At 45.4% G+C, this 21,817-nt stretch overlaps 1 protein-coding gene across 1 annotated transcript in view; it reads right to left on the bottom strand.

Annotated features, from left to right (window-relative positions):
• Positions 1 to 8,352, bottom strand: part of ITIH2 (inter-alpha-trypsin inhibitor heavy chain 2) — a 37,626-nt gene extending 29,274 nt beyond the window's left edge. The window contains exons 1-5 of the mRNA XM_047743153.1: positions 8,144 to 8,352; positions 6,710 to 6,784; positions 5,114 to 5,146; positions 3,227 to 3,396; positions 17 to 121 (exon numbers count right to left, since the gene is read on the bottom strand). Coding sequence (XP_047599109.1) covers positions 17 to 121; positions 3,227 to 3,396; positions 5,114 to 5,146; positions 6,710 to 6,784; positions 8,144 to 8,227 — 467 coding nt within the window. The 5' untranslated portion in view covers positions 8,228 to 8,352. The remainder of the gene's footprint in view (positions 1 to 16; positions 122 to 3,226; positions 3,397 to 5,113; positions 5,147 to 6,709; positions 6,785 to 8,143) is intronic.
• Between the last annotated feature and the right edge of the window lie 13,465 nt (positions 8,353 to 21,817).

Here is a 21,817-nt window from a genome sequence, read left to right as displayed (position 1 = left end):
CTGGCCCAGCCCTTACCTCACCAGCCCCGCCGTCTTGCCTTTGGCTCTGGCCTGGGCGTAGAGCGCTCGACCCACGGTCTTCTCCTTAATGGAGCTAGTGAATGTCGTGCCGTCTACAGTCCTAAAAAAATGACAGGAGGCCCTTGAGTTGTTGAGTTTTTCCGAGCAGTAGTTTCTTTCTTTCTTTTTTTTTTTTAAAGATTTTATTTATTTATTTATTTATTTGTCAGAAAGAGAGAGAGAGAAACCACACAAGCAGGCAAAGAGGCAGGCAGAGGCGGAGAGAGAGGAAGGCTCCCTGCTGAGCAAGAAGCCCGATGCGGGACTCGATCCCAGGACCCTGGGATCATGACCTGAGCCAAAGGCAGCAGCTTAACCCACTGAGCCACCCAGGCATCCCTCCGAGCAGTAGTTTCAACCAAACAAACGAACAACAAACAACCCAACCAGGTGGGTTTAATGAATGCGGGCAACTATCATTGTGAACCTAGAAGAAATGAGAAGACGGACTTATGCCCATCTCCTAGTCAGGAGCCCCTCGATATGAGAGTGTCATTTGAGAGACAGGCACCCATCCTACAAGCTTCCCTTCAGGCTGTGTTTAAAATTGTTCCTCATTTTCGAGTTTTACCCTTCAGGTTAAGCCTTGTTGTCTTTGGGTAACCCTCCTGAATGACAAATATGGCAAGGAGAGGTGACAGATAAATCACCAGTTATCTAGCTCACTTTTAGAAGATGATTCTAATAGCCTGGGGGCTCATACTCTCCAGCAAGGGTGGAAAAGAGCGAGGGAAGATGGAAGGAGGTGCTGGGGAATCCCTCTGCAAATTTGTGTTTACCCCTCTAACATCTCCCTTAGGGACCTCTGACCTCCCTTTGCAACTCCATCTCTACCTACCTTATTTTAAGTGACGGTCATCTAATGAGTTCCAAGTAATGATGGGTCAGAGCCATCGAATTACAGAATTTCAGAAGTAAAATGGACCCCAAGGCCTTCAAGTGGACAGGATGTCTCACCATGTGAAGAATGCTAGACGTTCTGCAGTGTGGGGGCTAATTTCCTGTCCCAAGTGCCAGGGCTATGCCTGGTGAGGCTCACTTGAAGGCCACCTCTTTCGATGAGAAGGCAGCGCTAGGAGATGGTGACTTGCTCAAGGTCACAGAGTTGTTCAGAGATGGAGCTAGAACTAGACCCCACGTGTCTAGGTCCGTACTATTCCCATCACCCATACTCAGGTTCAAACACCAAGAAGTCTTTGAAATAAAAGGAAATTGTCTTCAATGGGAGAATATTTGGAATCTTGATAAACAAAAAAGCAGAAGAAATATTCTGAATAGAAGAAATATTTTGTGCAATTCATAGGAAATTGCAATGATCAAGTTGGTACCTTCTCTGGTCTTATAAATTCAGCCCTGAGTGGAGGGAGACCAACGTAAATACACCTGTTGTAATTCTATCTTTTGTCACCTCAAACCTTCTATGACATGAGATGGACAAGAAGAAAAGAATAAAGGAAAACAGAAAGCAGCAGTATCTAGGATAAATTCTGGTTATGTGGCTTCAAAATTAAAATGCATTATAACAGTTCTACATATACTTTTTCAGACACAGTGTCATCGAATGCCACTACATAGAATCTCTTCTTTCTACATTTTCTTTTTTAGAACAGACTGCCTAAAATATTTTTGAAAAATAAATTTCTAAGCCAATTAAAGGATACCAACTCAAAGTCACCTAATGCCTTTTTCCCACCTACTTTGTTTTGTTTAGAAAATATAGTTAATGTGTTCTGTAGTTTTCAGAAGAAGTTTTTAGAATCTATTCACAGTTATCGCTGGTTACCTTGGTGGATGAAAGACCAAAACAGATGAGAAGTAACTCAATCGAATGTCTTAGTAAAAAAAAAAAAAAAAATAGCCAGGCTGTATGCAGAGCCTTGTGCTCTGTTCTAGGCAACGCGGACAGGACACGGCCAGACAGAGCACACTCTGGGGATGGCTGTGTAAATTGGTTGGGGGTAGAAAGCCATCCAAATATTTGGAAGAACATGGGGTGTTTAGCTTTGATGCATAAAGCCACCGAGCGGGACAAGATAAGTGGCCTCACTTTTGAAAAAGCACTGGAGTGGCTGAAAAATATATATTTTTTAAAGATTTTATTTATTTGACAGAGAGAGAGAGAGATCACAAGTAGGCAGAGAGGCAGGCAGAGAGAGAGAGAGGGAAGCAGGCTCCCGGCTGAGCAGAGAGCCTGATGTGGGGCTCGATCCAAGGACCCTGAGATCATGACCTGAGCCGAAGGCAGAGGCTTTAACCCACTGAGCCACCCAGGCGCCCCACTGAAAAATATTTTTAATTATGGAAATCTTCAAACAAAAAAAATAGAATAATAGAAAAAACCTCCATGAAGCCATGCCTGAACCACACCATTATGAGTACTCAGCCTGTCTCATTTCCCCTCTACCCCGCCCTCTCCTTCTCGATTATTCTGAAGCCAATCTCAGACAGCATACCATTTCATCCTCGAACACTTCGGTATGTATTTTGCAGAGAATTAGAAAAAAAAATTTTTTGTGAGTGGAACCAGAGTCGCTGGGTAGAAACAGAACAGATTTCAATGAAGTATGAGAAATAATTCTAACAGACCTGTCAATCATTGAGTGGATTGCTCTGGAAAGTAGTGAGTTCATCATTAAGGAGATATTCAAGTCAAGCCTGGATAAGCCACTTGTCCTCGGTGTAACAGAGGAATTCAATCACTGGACAGATGATTGGATTTAATCAGTGGTTCTTGTGTTTTTTTCCCCATAGAGAAGCATAGGACAGGTGACACGGAACAGCTCTGCACTCCCTATATGGTTTCCCATAAGCCATGGCAAATTCATGTATTTCTCCCCGCGCCCCACACTCCCTCCCCAACAAGAAAGCAGATTAAAATGCAAGTAAGTGTTGTTACTGGAGAGACAGCTTGGTTGCTTTAATTTATTAGACACCAGAAGCAAATCATTCCCAAATTCTGATATTTTGAACAGACACAAATCATGGGGACCCAGCCCACGACGACTCTTGACCTCCAGTGGGTCCACAGTGGGTCCTCAGTGGGTCCTCAGCTCTGAGAGTGAGAACCAGTGGAGCAGTTGGCCATTAAGGAACATTCTAACTATGAGGGGGTTGGAGTCTATGAGTAAAGCATACCCAGTTTCTAGTCTACATAGGGGTTACTCACATGGAAAAGTTGGAGATGAAGGCTCCTTTGGGAATCTGAACGTCAAACACCACGTTCTGAGGTTTTGGGGAGTTGTTCACCACTTTGGTCTGGATGACGGTGCTGGCCATACGAGAAGTAATAGTTGACTGCACTTTATAGCTATAAAGAGTCACTTGATCAGCCTCTTCCTGTAATTGGCAAGAAAGCATGGGGGGGACTCAGAGCAAAATTACCGAGAATTCCACCACGTATTTCGTGGTGAGAGCATTACATTTTATTATGAATAATTCTCAGGCACTGGTGAGCATATAACTCGGATAGTATTAAACATTCTCCTAACTTGGAACAATCCCTCCCAGGCAGAAGCCTGCCTTTGTTTTGAAGTAGCTTGAGATGCCCTTCAGCTCTGAGTCTACTAATAACGATGTTTAAAATGCAAATACAAGTAGAAAATGGTTGTGGGATACAAGATTGGATTGAGAAAGTTCAGGAAATAACTTCAAAGGCAGGACCCTAGCCAGAAGAAAGGAAAAGGATAGCAGGGTTTTAGGGGTTTTAGGGGACCTTGGCTGTATCTCCAGAGGGGGGCAAAGCCAAGGGTACAAGGGATGGAAAGACGCATGTCGCCCCCATATTGCTGTCTTCCTTCTTCCATCTTTCTTTTTTTAAAAATAATTTTATTTATTTATTTGATAGAGATAATGAGAGAGACAGGGCACAAACAAGGGAGCCACAGAGGAACAGGGAGAAGCAGGCTCCCCGCTGAGCAGGGAGCCCAACGCAGCGGCCAATCCCAGGACCCCGGGATCATGACTTGAGCCGAAGGCATATGCTGAACCCACTGGGCCACCCAGGCGCACCTGCCTTCTTCCATCTAATCTGTTATGGTGCCATCTTCTCCCCGTCCTCTTCTCCTTCCCCCAATTAAAACAAAGTAGGACACACTGATGGGAGTGAGCAAAAACTGGAACGTGAAGGGAAAGTATCTTGTCGATGCCGTGACTGGTCCAGCTCTCTGGACCTCCTTTGCTAATCCTTCTGTCCTGATTTAAGGCAGCTCCGGCCTAACAACCTGCAGGCCATCACTGTGCTGAAAGGCGAGGTACCGGGAGCACACATCTTTCAGGGGACGCCTGAGAACCCCAACCTCCTTCCAGGCGATGGCAGAGGTGACCCATCCTGTCTTGCTTTCTTCTCCAAAAGGATTTGCTTATTTCAATACTAGGCGTCATCCCCAAAACTTTATCAGCCAAGAGTAAGCCTTTCAACCCCGTAACAGCCAGCTCACCTCAAACTAAGACCAAAGTCCAGGCTGAGTTACTTGGCCTTCCTACCCCTTAAATGCATGCTTCTCGTGGTGTCTGTCGGTGGAGAGCAGGAAGCCAAAGGAAAGCACTTCCTTTTGTGTTTTCTTGATGCAGGGAGGACTTCTTTGAACATCTCAGGGAATTGGACCGTTTCATGTTCGGAAACTCCTTTCCCACACTATCTACCCCCCTCCCCCCCAAATCCTCTAGCTGTCATATTCTAAATTAAAATAGCTATATTGGAATGAATATGTAGGTCCCCGGTAGCTCGCCGTGATCGTATAGTGGTTAGTACTCTGCGTTGTGGAATGAATATGTATGCTTGGGTGAAACCTAGGTTTTTCGGCAAAACTTGAGAGAATAGAAAGAAAGGACATTTTTCAGCTCCTGGTGACATCGCTCCTAAGTATATACCATATACTCTTTCATGCTGAATTTTAGCCACACTTCCAAACAGAATTGGGCAAGAGGGTATTTCAAAAGTCAGGTAAATGCTCTCAGGGCTAGAGACAAAGAGGCAGCCGTATTGATCTCCTGAGAATAGGTAACAGGAAAATCATTCGGTCATCAATTTTTAACAAAATCAAAGTAAACTCACCATCGTTTCTCCAGATTCTCCAGAAACACTTCTCTGTGAAAGGAAGGTAGATAATCATTTTTCAAAAGTGTGTTACTTATTACCTAGGGGACAAAAACTGCTTTGTCTCAGTCAAAAAAAAATTTTTTTTCCCCCTTCAACACTGAGCTACAATTCATTCACGGGAGCCGAGACATAAACGCCAAATATTCTCGAAAACTGTTTTCCCACTGGTGTGTTTCTTTGAATACATTTCTCAGCCACTTTGCGAGCATACCATTCTTTGATATAATGCTGGAACATGTACTTTTAAATGAAAATATTCAACGGAACTCATGCTGAGTGGCCTATCTCCCCTTTCTCCAGTTTGATTGATTTTCTTATTTAGCTGAATAATAATCTGGATGCCCCAGGCTACCACAGGGCTCTGGACCTGCCATTTCCAAGGTCCATAGTACATTTGTTCCCTCACCCCAGCAGTCATCCTTCAGATCTCAGTTCAGGGGGATTTTCTCTGTCAAGCTCTCTTACACCCACCCCCAAACTAAGGAAGCTTCTCCTATTAACTTTTCACGGCAGCTAAGCTCTTCCTCCCAAGCAAGACAGCGGGAGTGCCTGTCTGTCTCCTCCATTGGACTGGGCTACATAAGGGTAGGGATTTCGAGGCATTTCCTCTTTGGGGTGGCCCTGGACTGGCACAGGGACTGGCGTGTGGAAAATCCTGCACTTTCACTGCTCTGCTAGGGAATTATCCACGTGAAGGACTGTCCTCTAGGCATGGAAGGCTGAGTTGGGTTTACAAGTGGGTGACTATCTAACGCCTGTGGGACTTTACCAGAGTAAGTCAGGTGCTGGATACGAGGCTAGCTAGCCTGACCTGACTTGGAGTGAATTGAGGCTTTAGGGAGTCTTATGTGACCTCGTGAGGTCAACAGTTGAATTCTTTTGAATTTTTTGAAGGTAATTCACAATGATGAAGTTTTCTCTCTTATGACTAGATGACATGAGAGCCTGCCCATTGGGTTTTTGTATTATTGGTCTACAAGAAACCGGGACTTTCAGAAAGTCCAAAATTCTCACCCAAACAAAAGAAGTCATTGGTCGGCTTAGTGTTGCTTCCATAAACACCCCCTTTCTCAGCATGTGGGCTCCATGGGGGGAGAAGCCACACCCTTCCTGACCTCCTGGAGAACTCGCCCCCAAGAATTAGAGGCTGCATCCCTGCTATGGAATGACTTCAGGACGCAGCCTGGAACCTGGCCAGTCTCTCTGCTCTCTGAGCCTCTCCCCAGGGCAGCAGGGACCGCGGGGGTGGGGGGGTGAGGGGGGAGGATGTGGGCTCAGTGGGCAGCATCTGCCACCACTGAGAGCAGCAATGCCCGCCTAAGAGGAAATCCTTCCTGATAAGACAGTGAACTCATCCCACCATCAGAGAATTTGAAGAAAACACATAGCCACCCATCCTTTAAGGAACTAAGGTGACCCATTCTGATTTAAAAAAAAAAAAAAAGCTCTGAGAAAATCTAGCAGAAAGCATCTTAATCCTTCCCCTCCTTCATGATCTCTTTCACGATCTCTTTCCCTTATTTCCCCCTCGGAGACTAAGGCTTGTTGTACCTGATGCCTCCGGTTCTCTGGCACAAACTGAAACTTGCCTGGGGCCAATTCCACAAGATCTTCATATTCTGCAAACTTAAAAAAGAATGTAGGTTTTTTAAATTTCTATTAACAAAAAAGATCTAGAAGAAAGGAGGCGGGTAGGGACAGGCATAAGGGCATTCGCTCTGTTTTTCTATCTTATTTCCTATACCTTTGGGAAATCCTTTTTTTTTTTGTTTTTAATACAGTGACTTCTTTAATGTATTTCTATTGGCTAGCTATGTCTCAGAGGTGAGTGCATGGAAGGTAGTCTCTTCAAATTTGTTGGATGAAGGAATGCACTTCTTAGTTTGCTGGAAGATGTCGGGGCTCAGAGGTCGGGGTCATAGTAACCCAGGGATCAGTAGGGTGTCTGGTAGACTGGTCTACTGGATAGACATCGGCATCAGCAAGAGCAAGATAAATGTGCCCATAGGTCTCCTCCAGTTAAAAATGTTGGAGAAAAAATGCTGCTGGGAAAGGAATACCAGTAAGAAGTGACTGAAAAAGCACAAACACGTTTGGGTGTCTTGGCTTCGATCCCCCGTTCTGCCGGTGAGATTTCCAACACACTCTGGTGATTCTTAAGGTGTTGGAAAATAAGATCATGTCTAAGCAGACAGAGTGATTTTGTTTTTTCCTTTCCTGCAAATATGCCATCCTGTACTTTGGCATTTCTGTGGGTAAACCACTCTGCAAGGATTACAAAGTCTCTGCACTTCCTAGGATGTTCCCATAACAAACGTTCCTTTTCTGGCATCGAAATAGTTTTGGCATGACTTCCAAAATAACTCCGTCCAAGACTTTCCTTATGTGGGGGATGGCCGAGGGCCCTAAGTGGAAACCTTGGGCTCCCTGGAAAGAATCCCTACGCTCTGCCAGCCCACGTGCCATCTACCCTCCTTAACAGCAATCTTGAAAGTGTCCTGATGACAGGACTTACTGCTCAGGTAGGTAGGAAAGACAATGGTGCTTTGATAATGACTTTCCTTAGACTCTTAGTGCAAGAGTGATAACGATGTGTCATCCTTGTCACAGCTAATAATTATTAAGTGCTTTCTAGTGCTTGCATTGTGCTGGGCAGTTTACATACATCATTTAATTCCCCTGACCCCACCTTGGGTTTGATCAATTATCCCCATTGTTTAGGTAAGGAGTAGGCAGCTGTGTTCCAAAAATGTCGCACTGCGGGCCAGTCCATTGAATTTGACTGAATTCTCTTGCAAAACCCATTAATGCTTTAAACGGTAAATACATGTTGCAGTAATTGGAACAATGAACACTCCTGCTCAGGTGAATTTTACCATAAATTTCCTTTCCCCACAGTACAAGGTCCTCGAACAGCAATAGCCACAGGCTATCCACTAAGCCTGGGTGGAGGCCCACAACAAGGAGTTTTCCCGGAGTACTTACTTCTGGAAGTCCATTGGTGGGGATCTCGAAGCCCTGTGTTCCAGAAACAAAGACGCAGAAGAGAAAGCACATGAGTCGATTCATTCTGCCCAGTGGCTTTGCCAAGCTCCCCGTGCGGGGTCCCGGCAGAACTCTGCTCCTCGCTGAACCCGGTTCAAAGGAATAGCAGAAGGGTTCGTGTTTTAAAAGAAGGAAAAAAGAAGAAATCTCTCAGACTTTGTTCAAAAACAGGACAAATATTTGTTCTGGAGTTCAAACTTGAGCTGTGGGGGTGGATCCGCCACCCGGAGGTTATCCAAACAGCCCAGCCAGAGGTAGGCCCTGGGCTGTGAGGACAAGTCAGGGTCAGATGGATGTGCTTCCTTTGGTTTTTGCTGATTTCTGCTCCTCTCAGAGTCAGAGCGACCCGAAGATCGGACCCAAGTGGGAAACTAGACAGGGAAACAGAGTCAGAGAGACAAGGGCCAAAGTGCAAAGTTTTTGGAAACGAAATCCTTTTGTTTCGATGAAAACAGGAGAGGTTTAGCAAAAGGGGAAAAAGAAACTCCGTGGTGTTCTGTGCAAAGCATTCCCTGCTGGCGTTTCCCCCTCCTCTTTGCTAAGTAAGCAGCTACTGCAGTGGAGAACTGGGCAGGGAGCTGGGCGGACACGAAGACGTGCAGAAGAGCGTGTGTCTGAAACCAGGAGTCACGTTGGAAAAAATTAAGAAACACTGTGCGGAAAGGTCACTTCTCTTAAAAAGAGAAGCCAAGATATCAGTTTTTGTTGAGGATGCAATTCCTAATCTAGAAAATTAGAGAATTTCCTTAAAAAAAAAATTCCTGGAAGTAGCAAAATTGTTTAGCCAAACAGCAGGGTACAAGGTGAACCCACAAAATCAGTCACATCTCTCTTTATTAGTTAGTGGTTGCACCAGAAATAACATGAAGAAGTCCTTTTTTAAATTGTATCAAAAGCACATAGGAATTTAAGTCAGGGCAGAGATTTATAATAAGAAACATCTCAACTCTGGTAAAAAGAAGGAAGCTATGCATAAATGGAGAACTGTATTCTTAAAATACTAATTGTTAATGCTGATAGTTAAAGGGACTAATAATTAAATCATCAGCGAAATTGATATATACTTTTAAATTTATTTTTTAAAATCTTTTAAATCTTTTTAATTTTTAAAATCTTTTTAAAATGATTTTATTTATTTATTTGACAAACAGAGATCACAAGTAAGCAGAGAGGCAGGCAGACAGAGAGGGGGGAAAGCAGGCTCACCGCTGAGCAGAGAGCCTGTTGCAGGGCTTGATCCCAGGACCCTGAGATCATGACCTGAGCCGAAGGCAGAGGCTTAACCCACTGAGCTACCCAGGCGCCCCAATATATATACTTTTTAAAAAAGATTTTATTTATTTGAGAGACAGAGAGAAAAAGAGAGAGAACAGGAGCAGGGGGAAGGGCAGAGGTAGAAGGAGAAGCAGACACTTCACTGAACAGGGAACCTGATGTGGGGCTTGATCCTGAGACCCTGGGATCATGACCTGAGCCAAAGGCAGATGCTTAACAGACTGAGCCACCCAGGCACCCCAATTTATATATATAACTTTATAAAATATTGATGTTAGTGTCCCATAGAAGAGTTTATGGAACTTGGAAAACTCTATAGGATGAAAAGACAAAAGCCAAAGAAACATGGTTTTTAAACAGTAAGACTTATGCCCAGTTTTAGGTTTTAAAATACATTAAAAAGCACAAATTTTTTTAAAAATATGGTTTAGAAAAATAAAATAAAAATAAAAATAAAAAATATGGTTTGGTGCTTTAAAATATTGATACTATCCTGGCGATTCACAGACCTGTAGCCATGGGGCTAATAATACGTTATATGTTAATAAAAAAATAAAAAATTTACTAATGAAAAAATAAAATATTGATACTAATCAGTGGAATAAAATAGTAAGTCCAGAAATGCATGTCATATAGAATATGCTATATAGAAACCTATAACAACAAAACAATAGGGAATGAATTCAGTCCTTAATACATGCTCCTGGAACAATTAGATAATGGTATGAAAAGGAGTTAACTTAATCCATACCTCCTACGATACATAACAAATTTAAATGGTTTGAAGAATGTCACGTCACAAGCGTAATGAAAACTGGGTAGGCTGCTATGTGCTGGCTCTTCTTTTAGGCACTTAGAAAAGAAAACGATAGAATGAGTAAAATATACATGATTAGCAAAACTAGTTAAGATAACTCAGACGGGCTAACTCAGTCGGTTAAGCATCTGCCCCCAGCTCAAGTCCTCGGATCGGGTTCCCTGCTCTTATGGGAGCCTACTTCTCCCTCTGCCTCTGCTTCCCTCTTTCCCTTTGTCTCTCATGAATAAATAAATAAAATCTTTAAAAAAAAAAAGATTTACTAGGATTGGTGAAGCTGCAGCCTCCTTCCTCCTCCTTTACAGAGGAAAGCAGGGAGGCTCAGAGAAGTCAAGTAACTGACTCAGTGGCTGCAGGCATGATGGGAACCAGAGACCTGAGGCTGGCAAGCCTGCACCCTGCCCTGTCCCCGGCCAAGATGATGGCCTGGGGGTGCCTGGGTGGCTCAGGCAGTTGAGCCTCAGACTCTGATTCCCGCTGGGTTCCTGTTCTGGAGGTGGGGGGCTGGGGGAGTTGAGGGGTGTCATGGGATCAAGCCCTGAGGAAGGTTCCATGCTCAGTGGGGTCTGTTTCTTTCCCTCTGTCTTCCCTTCCCCCTGGCTTGTGCATGCACAAGAGCTCTCTTTCTCTCAAATAAATAAATAAATCTTAAAGGAAAAAAAAAAAAAAGAAGGAGTTCTGGCTTCTGCCCACACCTGGGCACGCAGACCAGCGGAGAGATGATGCACAAGGAAATGCAGAATTCTAGTACGCAGGTTAAAAATGCTCACACGGCATGAACGTGGCTTTAATTTACTGTCAAACATGTGCCTTGATCCTCCCAGCTCGGCGGGGACGAGTTCCAGGACCCCCAGCGGTTGCCTGAAATCGCGGACAGTCCTGACCCCTCCACCCACTGTTTGGTCCTACATACGCGAACCTACGATAAAGTTTAATGTGCAAGTTAGGCCCGGTAGGAGACGAACAACAGCTAATAACAGAATAGAGCGATTACACCTGTACCCCTGGGGCAAACAATGCATTATACGTAAATAAAAATAATTAATAAAAAATAGAGCGATTATAACAACATAGTAAGAAAGGTTCTCTAAACGTGGCCTCTCTGTTCGCTCTCTCCGAATACCTTAGAGCCCGGCACCGACCTTCCTTGCAAGGACGGGGATGACAACGTGCCTCGGGGAGGAGACGGAGAGGGGACGCGTGCGTCGCGGCGCAGCGAGGGGCGGCCCGACCTTGCCACGTGGCCGGAAGACCGTCCTCTTCTAGATCGCGGCGGGGACCGTGGAGAAGCCACCGCGGGACCTGGACCTCCGGACGAGAGGGGGACGAGTGAATTCCGCCAAGAAGCAATGAAGGGTCCTACACACGGTGCGGAAGCCGCGGGGAACCGACGGCCCCACACGCTGGGCGGCGCCGTGCGCTGCTGCCTCTCTCCGGGGAGCACCGGGGGAAAGTGGGCACTACAGACCCCGAAGTCGTTGCCCCGCTACCTCTGCTCCGGGAAGAAATTCCCGGGAAATAATACAAAAGGGAAAAAATCGAAAGGAAAACTTCATGCCCCTGAAATAGGGACGAGAAGGAAATTGGCAGATGATGGGGGGATGGCGAAGAGAGGGGTTCGTTGGTGATGAATGCGTTCGTGTTCCGTCAACACCGGCGGAGACTCGCAGTTGTACTGGGTCCTGGACACCGAAAGGACATGGCGTGAAGGCGCACGGAGGCAGGTGCGGCCGACTGCGTTGGAGACGCGGATGCACACCGCGCGGAGGGGAAAGACGGTGCTTCCACCGGGCTAGAAGGAAGGCCAGGGTCTGTCCAGGTTGACGGCAGGACAGTGCCCCTTGCGAAGTGAGCCTCGGGTGTGCAGAGACAACTGCGGCATTCAAGGCATGGGGCCACCTCGGTCTGGTGGGAGATGGCCACGGGGACATGGGCAGGACAGCCTGATACACTGTGTCAAGGGACTCTGGACTGGGCACTGCGGCAGTGGGGTCAGAGAAGGACAGAAGCATGACGAAATCCGCATTTTATAAAGATACTTTGGGTGAAGCCGGGATGATGGAAATGGAAGACAGGGCCCAGGGAGCTCCAGAGGAGGCTGGCCATGCTCACGCAGTGGAGGGGCACGAGGGTCTAACCAAAGGCAGCAGCAGTGGGGGCCGATCGGAAGATGCTTCCGTACCACGCTATATATATATTTTTAAAATTTATTTATTTGACAGACAGATCACAAGTAGGCAGAGAGGCGGGCAGAGAGAGAGAGAGGGGTAAGCAGGCTCCTCCCTCAGCAGAGAGCCCGATGCGGGCTCCATCCCAGGACCCTGGGATCATGACCTGAGCTGAAGGCAGAGGCCTTAACCCACTGAGCCACCCAGGAGCCCCCCCCACGCTGTATATTTATGTCGGTTGGCAAGTACGAGCTTTTGATATGCAAGAGTGTAAGTGCTGGGGGCGCCTGGGGGGCTTAGTCAGTTTAGCATCTGGCTCTAACCTCAGCTCTGGTTATGATCTCAGGGTCATGGGATGGAGACCCATGTCAGACCCTGCGCTGGGTGTGGAGCCTGCTTAAGGTTCTCTCTCTTCTTCTGCCTCTCTTTCTCTCAAAAAAAAAAAAAAAAAAAAAAAAAAAAAAAGTATGTGCTATTATTGCTGATTAACGTTTAACAGCATGCAGATTAGTGAAGGCTTATATTTACAGCTATAAAAAAATGTGTAAGTTCGCAAACGGCCAAGAAATCTTGGCGACTAAAACATCATGTCTGGGTGGAGGGTTTATGGACAATTTATTGTTTCTTCTTTAGGGTAGTGGTTAAGAGCATCAGGCTTTGGAGTCTGTCTCCCTGTGTTCATAATTCTGGTTCTTTCTGTGGGAACCCATGGAGTTAATCCCCTGGCTTGAACATGGATATCTGGGGGACATTTATTCAAATGCCCAGGGAGGACAGATGCAGGTGACACGTGGACATCTGGGTTAAGTGGGGGCTGGGAAGCCCCTTAAGGAACATCACAAGGGAGTCACTAAGCCACGCTTCATGGCTGCCACATATCTACTGGAAGGGCCATCTCTGAGAAGGGGGCTTCTCAGCCATTGTTCATAGCATCCTGTCACTGACTTTTTTTTTTTTTTTTATTTGACAGAGAGAGATCACAAGTAGACAGAGAGGCAGGCAGAGAGAGAGAGAGAGAGAGAGGGAAGCAGGCTCCCTGCTGAGCAGAGAGCCCGATGCGGGACTCGATCCCAGGACCCTGAGATCATGACCTGAGCCGAAGGCAGCGGCTTAACCCACTGAGCCACCCAGGCGCCCCTGTCACTGACTTTTTGAAGGGCCGTGGAGGGAGAGGTACCACAGAAATTCGAAGTATAATTTTTAAACACACAAAACAATAGTGTTTGGAAATGTATACCCATGTAGGAAAACTAGGAAAATATGCATTAGAATAATACGTATGCATTTTCAGTGATGGTTTCCCAGCAGAGGGAGGGAGAAAGGGAAGGAGACATTGGTAGTAGGAGGCTTTATTTCTTAGAAAAAAGAACTTGAAACACAGGTGAAAAATATTTGGAAATGTTTATTGTTTCATTATATATATATACGCTTCTGTATGCATATTTTTAAATTGTGATAAAAATACAGAGCATAAATTACACCCTTAACCGTTTTTTTTTAAGTTGTTATTTATTTATTTGACAGAGAGAGAGAGAAATAGAGCTCAAGCAGGGGGAGTGGCAGGCAGAGGGAGAGGGAGAAGCAGGGAGCCAGATGCGGGACTCAATCCCAGGACCTGGGATCATAACTGGAGTCGAAGGCAGACAGTTAACAGACTGAGCCCCCCAGATGCCCCTCCCTTGACTATTTTTAAGTACCATTAACTGAAAGCAGCGTATTGTGCAACAGCTCTCTAGAACCTTGCCATCTTGGAAAACTAAAACTGTACAATGACTCCCCACCCCCCTCCCCAACATCCCACCTCCTGCTTCTAAAAGTATGACTATTCTAGGGGCACCTGGGTGGCTCAGTGGGTTAAGCGGCTGCCTTCGGCTCGGGTCATGATCTCAGGGTCCTGGGATCGAGCCCCGCATCGGGCTCTCTGCTTCGCAGGGAGCCTGCTTTCTCCTCTCTCTACCTGCCTCTCTGCCTACTCGTGATCTCTGTCTGTCAAATAAATAAATAAAATCTTTTTAAAAATTTGACTATTCTAGACACCTCATCTAAGTGACACATGTCGTATGTGTCCTTTCTGACTGGCTTCTCTCAGGGAGCGTGATGTCCTCCAAGTTCATCCATACTGGAGCGTGTGACAGGACTTCTTTCTTTTTTAAAGGCTGAATTAAAGTCTCTTGTATGCATTTACTTTCTCTTTATCTGTTCACCTTCCTATGGACATTTCGGTCGCTTCCACTGAACATCGATGTTTTAACTCTGTGAAATATTTTATAAATAAAGACTTGAAAATTAATTTTTACAAAGTAATATATCAGCTTCAAGTCAGTTAACAATATTTTAAGCAACTGATAAGGGTCATTGTGGCAGAATAAATAAAATCACTTGTTTGGTACGCTGCCTAATTTTGTTTAAAGAAAAGAGAATTCTAAGCTGAACAGGTGTGTCTATGAGTTAGAGGTTAGAGTGGCCTTTGCAGGGAATGAAGGTGACCTGGGCGGGCTTGTCTGCGTCGTCGCAGTTTTGGTTAGCGTGCTCTGCATGATTTCGGTAGTGAATTTACCTTCTCAAAACGCCTGGGCTCAGCCGGCAGTCCCCGTGGTGAGCATTTCTGGGAACATGCCCACTGAGGCCAAGGGCACCTTCTCTCCAGCCCCCCGTCATTACTATTACAGTTTCTGGATCATTGGCAGTGTTTTCTAGAGGATTCGGCTGCTTTTTTGCGAACTGAACACCTCACCTCACCTTCTCACTGTTGTCTGAGAGCAGCTCTGAAGCTGCCAGCTCTGCTCGGAAATCCCTACTCTCTTCCTACAGACGATCCAGCCCACTGATTCTCATGTTCAAGGCTCTTGGCCCTCATGCCTTCTCAGGTCGATCTTCTGAAGTCCTGGAAACGCTCTGTCCCCTGCAGCCCCAGACTCCGTGCTCATCCCCAAGCATTTTACCACGTGCTTTCCCTCACATGGTTCCCTTTCCCCAGAGAGGCCCCCCCCACCCCGCTCTCCAGTGTCTACCCATCACAGTCTCATCCATCTCCCGAAGCCCGCTTAATGGCTACTTTGGTCTCCAGTGTTCTGCGGGTTTCCCGGCTGACATTCGTCCCTTGTGTCATTTGGGGGCTTCGACAATGAGGCGTGTCATGGGCCTTTCGAAGCTTTCCCAAGTGCAGACCCCAGCCCCTCCTTCTTTCCACCTCCATTCATTGCGCCGGCGCTGCGGGCAGCGGCCACCTCAGTGTCTTTGAACGTGGCCGGCGCTTAAGAAGGGCACTGGCTTGAATCACCATTGGAAGGTCATAAAAGCAATAATGTTTCCCTCTCATGCCTTGTACTTTTCCAAATGCTTTCACATTTTGCCATGATGCTATTTGGCTCCCAAGAGCCTGCCACTTACTAGGTTTGTGACTCTCGCAGGTTACTGTATCTCCGTCAATCCGTTTCCTCATCTGGAGAATGGGGCTATGACGTCTACGGGACGGTGCGGGGGCTGTGACAAAGAGCGGAGGAGGGGGCTAAACCTGGAACAAAGTGAGTGGCCTGTATCATTGTCATCTTTCTAGACGGCGAGGGAAACCCTGCTGGGAATGTGAAGGTAAGCACAGGGCCCAGAACGGAGAGTTGTCTCTACTTTTCTGCCTAGCTTTCCCCTCGGCCGTAGGAGTGGCACAGCGGTGTATCTTCTGGGAAAATGTACTTCCTGGAATAACGGAGGAGAGAAAACAAACCCTCCCCTTCCTTGCGTAGGACAGGCTGGCTCAGCTCTCAGCTGTGTGGGTGTCTCAGCCCAGTCCTCACAGGAAAATGCCTTCCCAGGTTTGCCTTCTCTGCTGAGATAGCGCCTCTGAGCAACTGAGAGCCTATGGCAGGTTTTTCAGAAATAATTATGATTTCCAACATTATGGCCCCTTCCACTGATCATTTCATCTCCTGATTGTAATCAGATATTCAGAATGACCTCAGCACAAACCACACTACGGGCAACCTGGGTCACTCTTCTCTCTTCATGCTGATGGCCTCTGTCCTAATCCCAAGGTCTTGGGAAAAAAACACCATGTTTGATCTCTCTTGATGTTCAGAGGCCCCACGGCTCCCTGTCAGGGAAATGTGTATTCAGGTCACTGGGTCCTGAAGCTGGGGCTTTCCCAGCCAGCCTCGGGCCTGGCCAGTGTGGTTGGTGAATTGAACATATCTACCGTTCCTTAAATTTTCCCGATTTGTAGGGTGGAAATCACTGCTCGAGATGCCACAAGATTATTCACTTGCTTATTTGTGAAAACCAACAGGAAGTATAAAGAAGAAAATGTCACTATACTGTGATGTTGAAATCACATAATAACTCACGTAGTACTCAATGAGAATTCTAGGGAATATCGATAAACTTGAGATTCGTGACTTTGAGTGTAAGTCATCGTAGCTTAGCTAACTGTGGCAAAAGCTAGTACACATTTGTAAAACTGAGTTCGACTTTCACCATCATGAAAGAGTATATTTTTAAGTCCAAAGTTGAAAGTAGCTAACTTACAAATAGCTCTGACACTTATTTGCTTGTTCTTTGCTTCAGACGAGACATAAAATGGAAAAAGTCTGCTTTTTACACATATTTGATCTCTGATGCCTTCCTTCTCATAATGAAGTTGAGTTGTTCTGTTTTAGGTTCTTCAAGGATTATTTATTTTAATTTCTCTAGATGATATTCTGTTATTTGGTCACATCTCCCCCCCCCCCACCAAACACACCCAGTAAAGGTGTGGCTTAGTGTAATTTGGGGCCACAATGTAAAGAATTTTTGGAAGAAACATGTTACAAATCGGATAGCGGTACCACAAGCCAAAAATGTGAAATTAGAGACTGTGAGCCTGATTCTGTCCTTGTTCTTGGGCCAGGGAACCTGGCCTTGCTGCTGAGTCATTTCAATTTTTGTGTTCCTTCAGAAGCTCCCAGTCAAATCCACTGCCTGAGTAGAGACAGTGGGGCCGAGGGTTGCCCAGTGGCCACCGTTGCAAGTCAATTCCAGTACAGCAGCTTCCAGAATTCTTCCCAGGGCATCTGGCTATTTCTGGTGGGAAAGGATGTCACCGGAAGCTGCTTTCACCATAACACTGTGATCTGGTGTTGATGTCCAGGCCGGGAAGTACCTTCATATGAGTTATTGTGGCTGCCTTTCAGGTATAAATCGGGTGAGGGGTGTCTTCGGATCTCTGAACCACACAGGGATGTTGGAGCTCATCTAGCCTCATCCCTTAATTTAAGAGATGATAGAAGAGAGGCTCAGAGTTGTCCAAGCTGGTAATGGATAGAGAAGGGGTATTGGGCAGGGATAAGGGGACAGGCTCATAGTGGCAACAGGCTCAGAGTTTAGCCATCTGGTTCCAGAGCCTCGCTACAAACCACAGCCCTAACCAGTCTCTCTTGCTCACTAGCTGGCTTCGTGACTTTGGGCAAATCTCAGTGGGCCTTGCTGTCCTCATCTGGAAAAGGGGGGATAATAGCGCTCACGTACGAGCCCATGGAAAGGACTTAGAACAGTGCCTGGAACACATTAAGTGCTCAGTTATTATTATTATTATTAGTCTTAGTCTTAAGGGTATTTTAATAGAATGAACATAGGTGGGGAAAAGGGCTGTCCTTGTTAGCTTTTCATCCAGGGCTGTCCACCTTCATCCTCCCCCTCACTCCCATTCTTCTCTCTCCTTCTACTGAGATGAAGGTTGAAAAGGACATGGGATAAGGAGTGGAGTAAAGAAATCGTAATCAAGAGGGGATCTCTCTTGTAAGAGCAATGCTGGGAAGTCTGAAAGCGGCAAGAAGTTGAGGCTCGTGAGAGATACGCACACCTAAACTCACTTTCCAAACTACATTTGGAACAAGTGAGAAAAATTAAGAAAAGCGGAAGGTCTTTGTCCAGGAAGAGAGGTGGTCATGTGATGGAGTAGTTTACTTAGCTTGGTTTTTCCATGACCACCAACCCAGAAAGAGTAGCATAAGCAAAGGCTAGGGGGATAATAAATCCAAGAGAAATGTGGACAATAAGACTGCACTGGAATAATTCAAAGAGTCATTTTTAGGACCAGACTGATGACACTCCAGGCAACTAAAAAGAAGTTCTAGGTTAATAGAGGTTGTAAATTAGTACTATTAGGTTGCTTCAGTTTTCTTCCAAAAAGGAAAAAAATTTAGATTCTAGAAATGAGCATATGGGGAGCTTGAAGTTGACTTTATTTGGGAAAAAAAAATGTCTATGTGGAAGGGCTTTGGCAACTAAGGCTCACTAGATGTGGGATACGAATATAGAGGAAGGTTCATTGAGCGATGAGGCATCGGTGTGGAATTGGAGGGTCAACGGACCACAGAGGCCAGGGGAGAGCCTGGGCACTGAGATCTTAGGGTGTGAGTTCACAGGAGGCAGGAGAGACATTTGAAATCCAAGGTAAGCTGAGAGAATAGTGTAAAGACATGCTGAAGGGTCAGGAAGCAGGAGAAATGAAAGCATCTTCAAGTGCATGCTGACATTGCCTTCAGTCCAAGGTCAGGCATTGAAAGGCAAACTAATTTGTCAGCAGAGTCGGGAACTGGTAACCCACATAATCCATGAGCTCTGCCCAGACGTCATAGCCAAGTTCTCCCCCTGGATTTTTGAGCTTGTGAATGGCAAAGAGCCCTGCCTAAAGGATCAGTGATTATATAGTGCTTGATTAATGTCAAGTTGAATACATTTTGCTTCTTTTTACCATGGTGTTTCCAAACTGGAGACCCAGATTTGTTACAAGCACAGATGGATTTTAATGTGTTTATCATGGGTGAAGTGGAAAATGAAAATAGAATGATTTTTCAACTGGTTAATTATAGAACCAGTTGTTTGAACAAATCCAAGCACAAAAGCTTTGATGAACAGATTGATGTTGACTTGAGGGAATGAATTTAATGGTGAGAAACAGGGTCTTAAAATTCACGGAACCTGTTCAAAATAAAATATACTCAGAATAAACTTGAACAAAATGCTGAACAAAATGGCAGACGACAGGTAGTTGGGAAGGATGCCTAATGTTCTGGAAGACAGACTGAGAATTCAGAGGCATCTTTATAAGCAAAAATGAATTCTAAAAGCAGTCCTTATTTCCTGACTGCATTCTCCAATGTACACTACACCTGGAATTCTGCATCCAATTCTAAACAAAGTATCATGAATGATTTTAATAAACTGGAGGTAAACCATGGAGGGTAGTCAGGTGAGTTCGGTATTTGAAAACAACCATATGAGGACACAATGTAAAGACACAGCTCAAGAAAAAGACTGTTCAACAAAGAGAACATGGGGTGGATATGGCAAATTTCCAAGTGTGAGACCTCTTGGCTAAAGAGGAGGTCCATTATAAGGTGACCGTTCTGTGGACACTTCATGCCAGTACGGACAAAAGAAGTTAGAATCCAGGAAATCATAAGCTGGAAGAAGCTGGGCAGGATGAGCAAGATGCACCCTGTACGAGCAGGCTGTGAGCAGGGGGAGTTTCAGCTGGGTAAAATCAGGTCATTCTAGAACTAACACCACAAATGCCGAGAGCCTGCCGGCACATTACTCTGAGGTGCAACTTGGCAGGATTCATTAGGCCAGGATGAGGTTCCATTGGTGGTAAACGGGGCCAGACTGTCTTGTGGAGATGGGCGGAATCACCATATTTCCAGAGAACAGCATCTGGAATGTTCCATCCTTTTTTTTTTTTTTTTTTGTATAAAGATTTATTTTAAAATAAATTTTTATTAAAAAATTTTTTTAAATAAATAAGAATTATTTAAATCTTGAGAGAGTGAGAGAGAGAGAGAGAGAGAGGATGAGTGAGGGGAGGGGCCAAGGGAGAGGAGAGAGAGATTCTCAAGTTGACTCCGAGCAGAGCACAGAGCCCAACATGGGGCTCGATTTCATGACCTGACATCATGACCTGACATCATGACCTGAGCTGAAACCAAGAGCTGGACACTTAACCAACTGAGCCCCCCAGGTGCCCCATGGAATGTTTTTAAACAGAAGTTTAATATTTTTCCTGCATCTGTGGGTTGACTGAGTTCAGATGGTGGTTCTTCTGCTCTGTGTGGTGTTGTCTGTGCCCACAGTCAGCTGGAGGCTTAGCCGGGTTATGACATCCAGTACAGCTCATTACACAGCTGGTGTTGGTGTTGGTGTTGGCTGGGGGTTCAGCCTATGCTGTTGACCAGAACATCTCAGTTCCCCCCAGGTGGCCTCCCCATATGAGTTGGGCTTCTCCCTGTCTAGCAGCTGGGTTCCCAGAGGAGCATTCCAAGTGTGCCAAAATGAAGCTGTGGCTCTCAGAGGGACCATCCTTGGAAGTTCCACAGTGACACTCCATTAAATTCCACTAGGTAAATCAACTCTCCAGTCTCTCCAGATTCAAAGGGAGGGCAAATACATTCTGTCTCTGATTAAAAGAGTGGTTAAGAGGGGTGCCTGGGTGGCTCGGTGGGTTGGGCCTCTGCCTTCGGCTCAGGTCATGATCTCAAGGTCCTGGGATCAAGCCCTGCATCCAGCTCTCTGCTCAGTGGGGAGCCTGCTTCCCCTTCTCTCTACTTGCCTCTCTGCTTACTTGTGATCTCTCTCTGTGTCAAATAAATAAAGAAAATCTTTTAAAAAATAAAAAAATAAATAAAAGAGTGGTGAAGCAGCTGGATTCATCTTTGATCCACTACAAGGAATAATGGGAGATAAGAGATGATATAAGAAAAGGAAGTTTAGAGACTTCCAAATAACAAGCAAATGATTGCCTAAGGGAGGTTATCATGAAGATTAGTTGAAATGGCACATGTAAGAGATCTTTATAATAACTGGTACATAGCAAGTTCTTATTAAATAGTAACTGCTAGAAAAATAATAATAATTATAAATTATCATTATTATTACTATTATTAATGCTGTGTCTGTCACAACTGTGTCAAAACAGGCTGCAAGTTCAGATTTTAGGAAGAAATAGAAGGGATTCCTGCATTGGGAGGGAATACTGTAGAAAGATGTACTCCAACAGGACTACAAGTTTCCATTATTCAATGGAAAGCTTAAAAAAAAAAAAAAAGACTTCCTTGCATTTCTCACTTGTCTCAGAGCACCTCTCCTTCTCGCATGCCGCTTCCTTCTTGCCTCATCTAGAGAACAGCGCATTCGAGGCAGGTTTTGAAAATAAGGCAGTATAAAAATAAAGACCAAAAAAGAAGAGTTTTTTCTTTTGTTTTTTTGCAAAGATTGATTTGAGAGAGAGCAAGCAAGGGGGAAATGGGGCAGAGGGAGAGGGAGAGAGAAACTGAAGCAGACTCAGGCTGAGTGCAGAGCCGGGAGAGGGGCTCCATCTTACAACCC

This window comes from Lutra lutra, chromosome 8 (genome assembly GCF_902655055.1).
Source record: "Lutra lutra chromosome 8, mLutLut1.2, whole genome shotgun sequence".
Lineage (NCBI taxonomy): Eukaryota > Metazoa > Chordata > Mammalia > Carnivora > Mustelidae > Lutra > Lutra lutra.
This window is presented reverse-complemented; position numbering and strand designations above follow the sequence as displayed.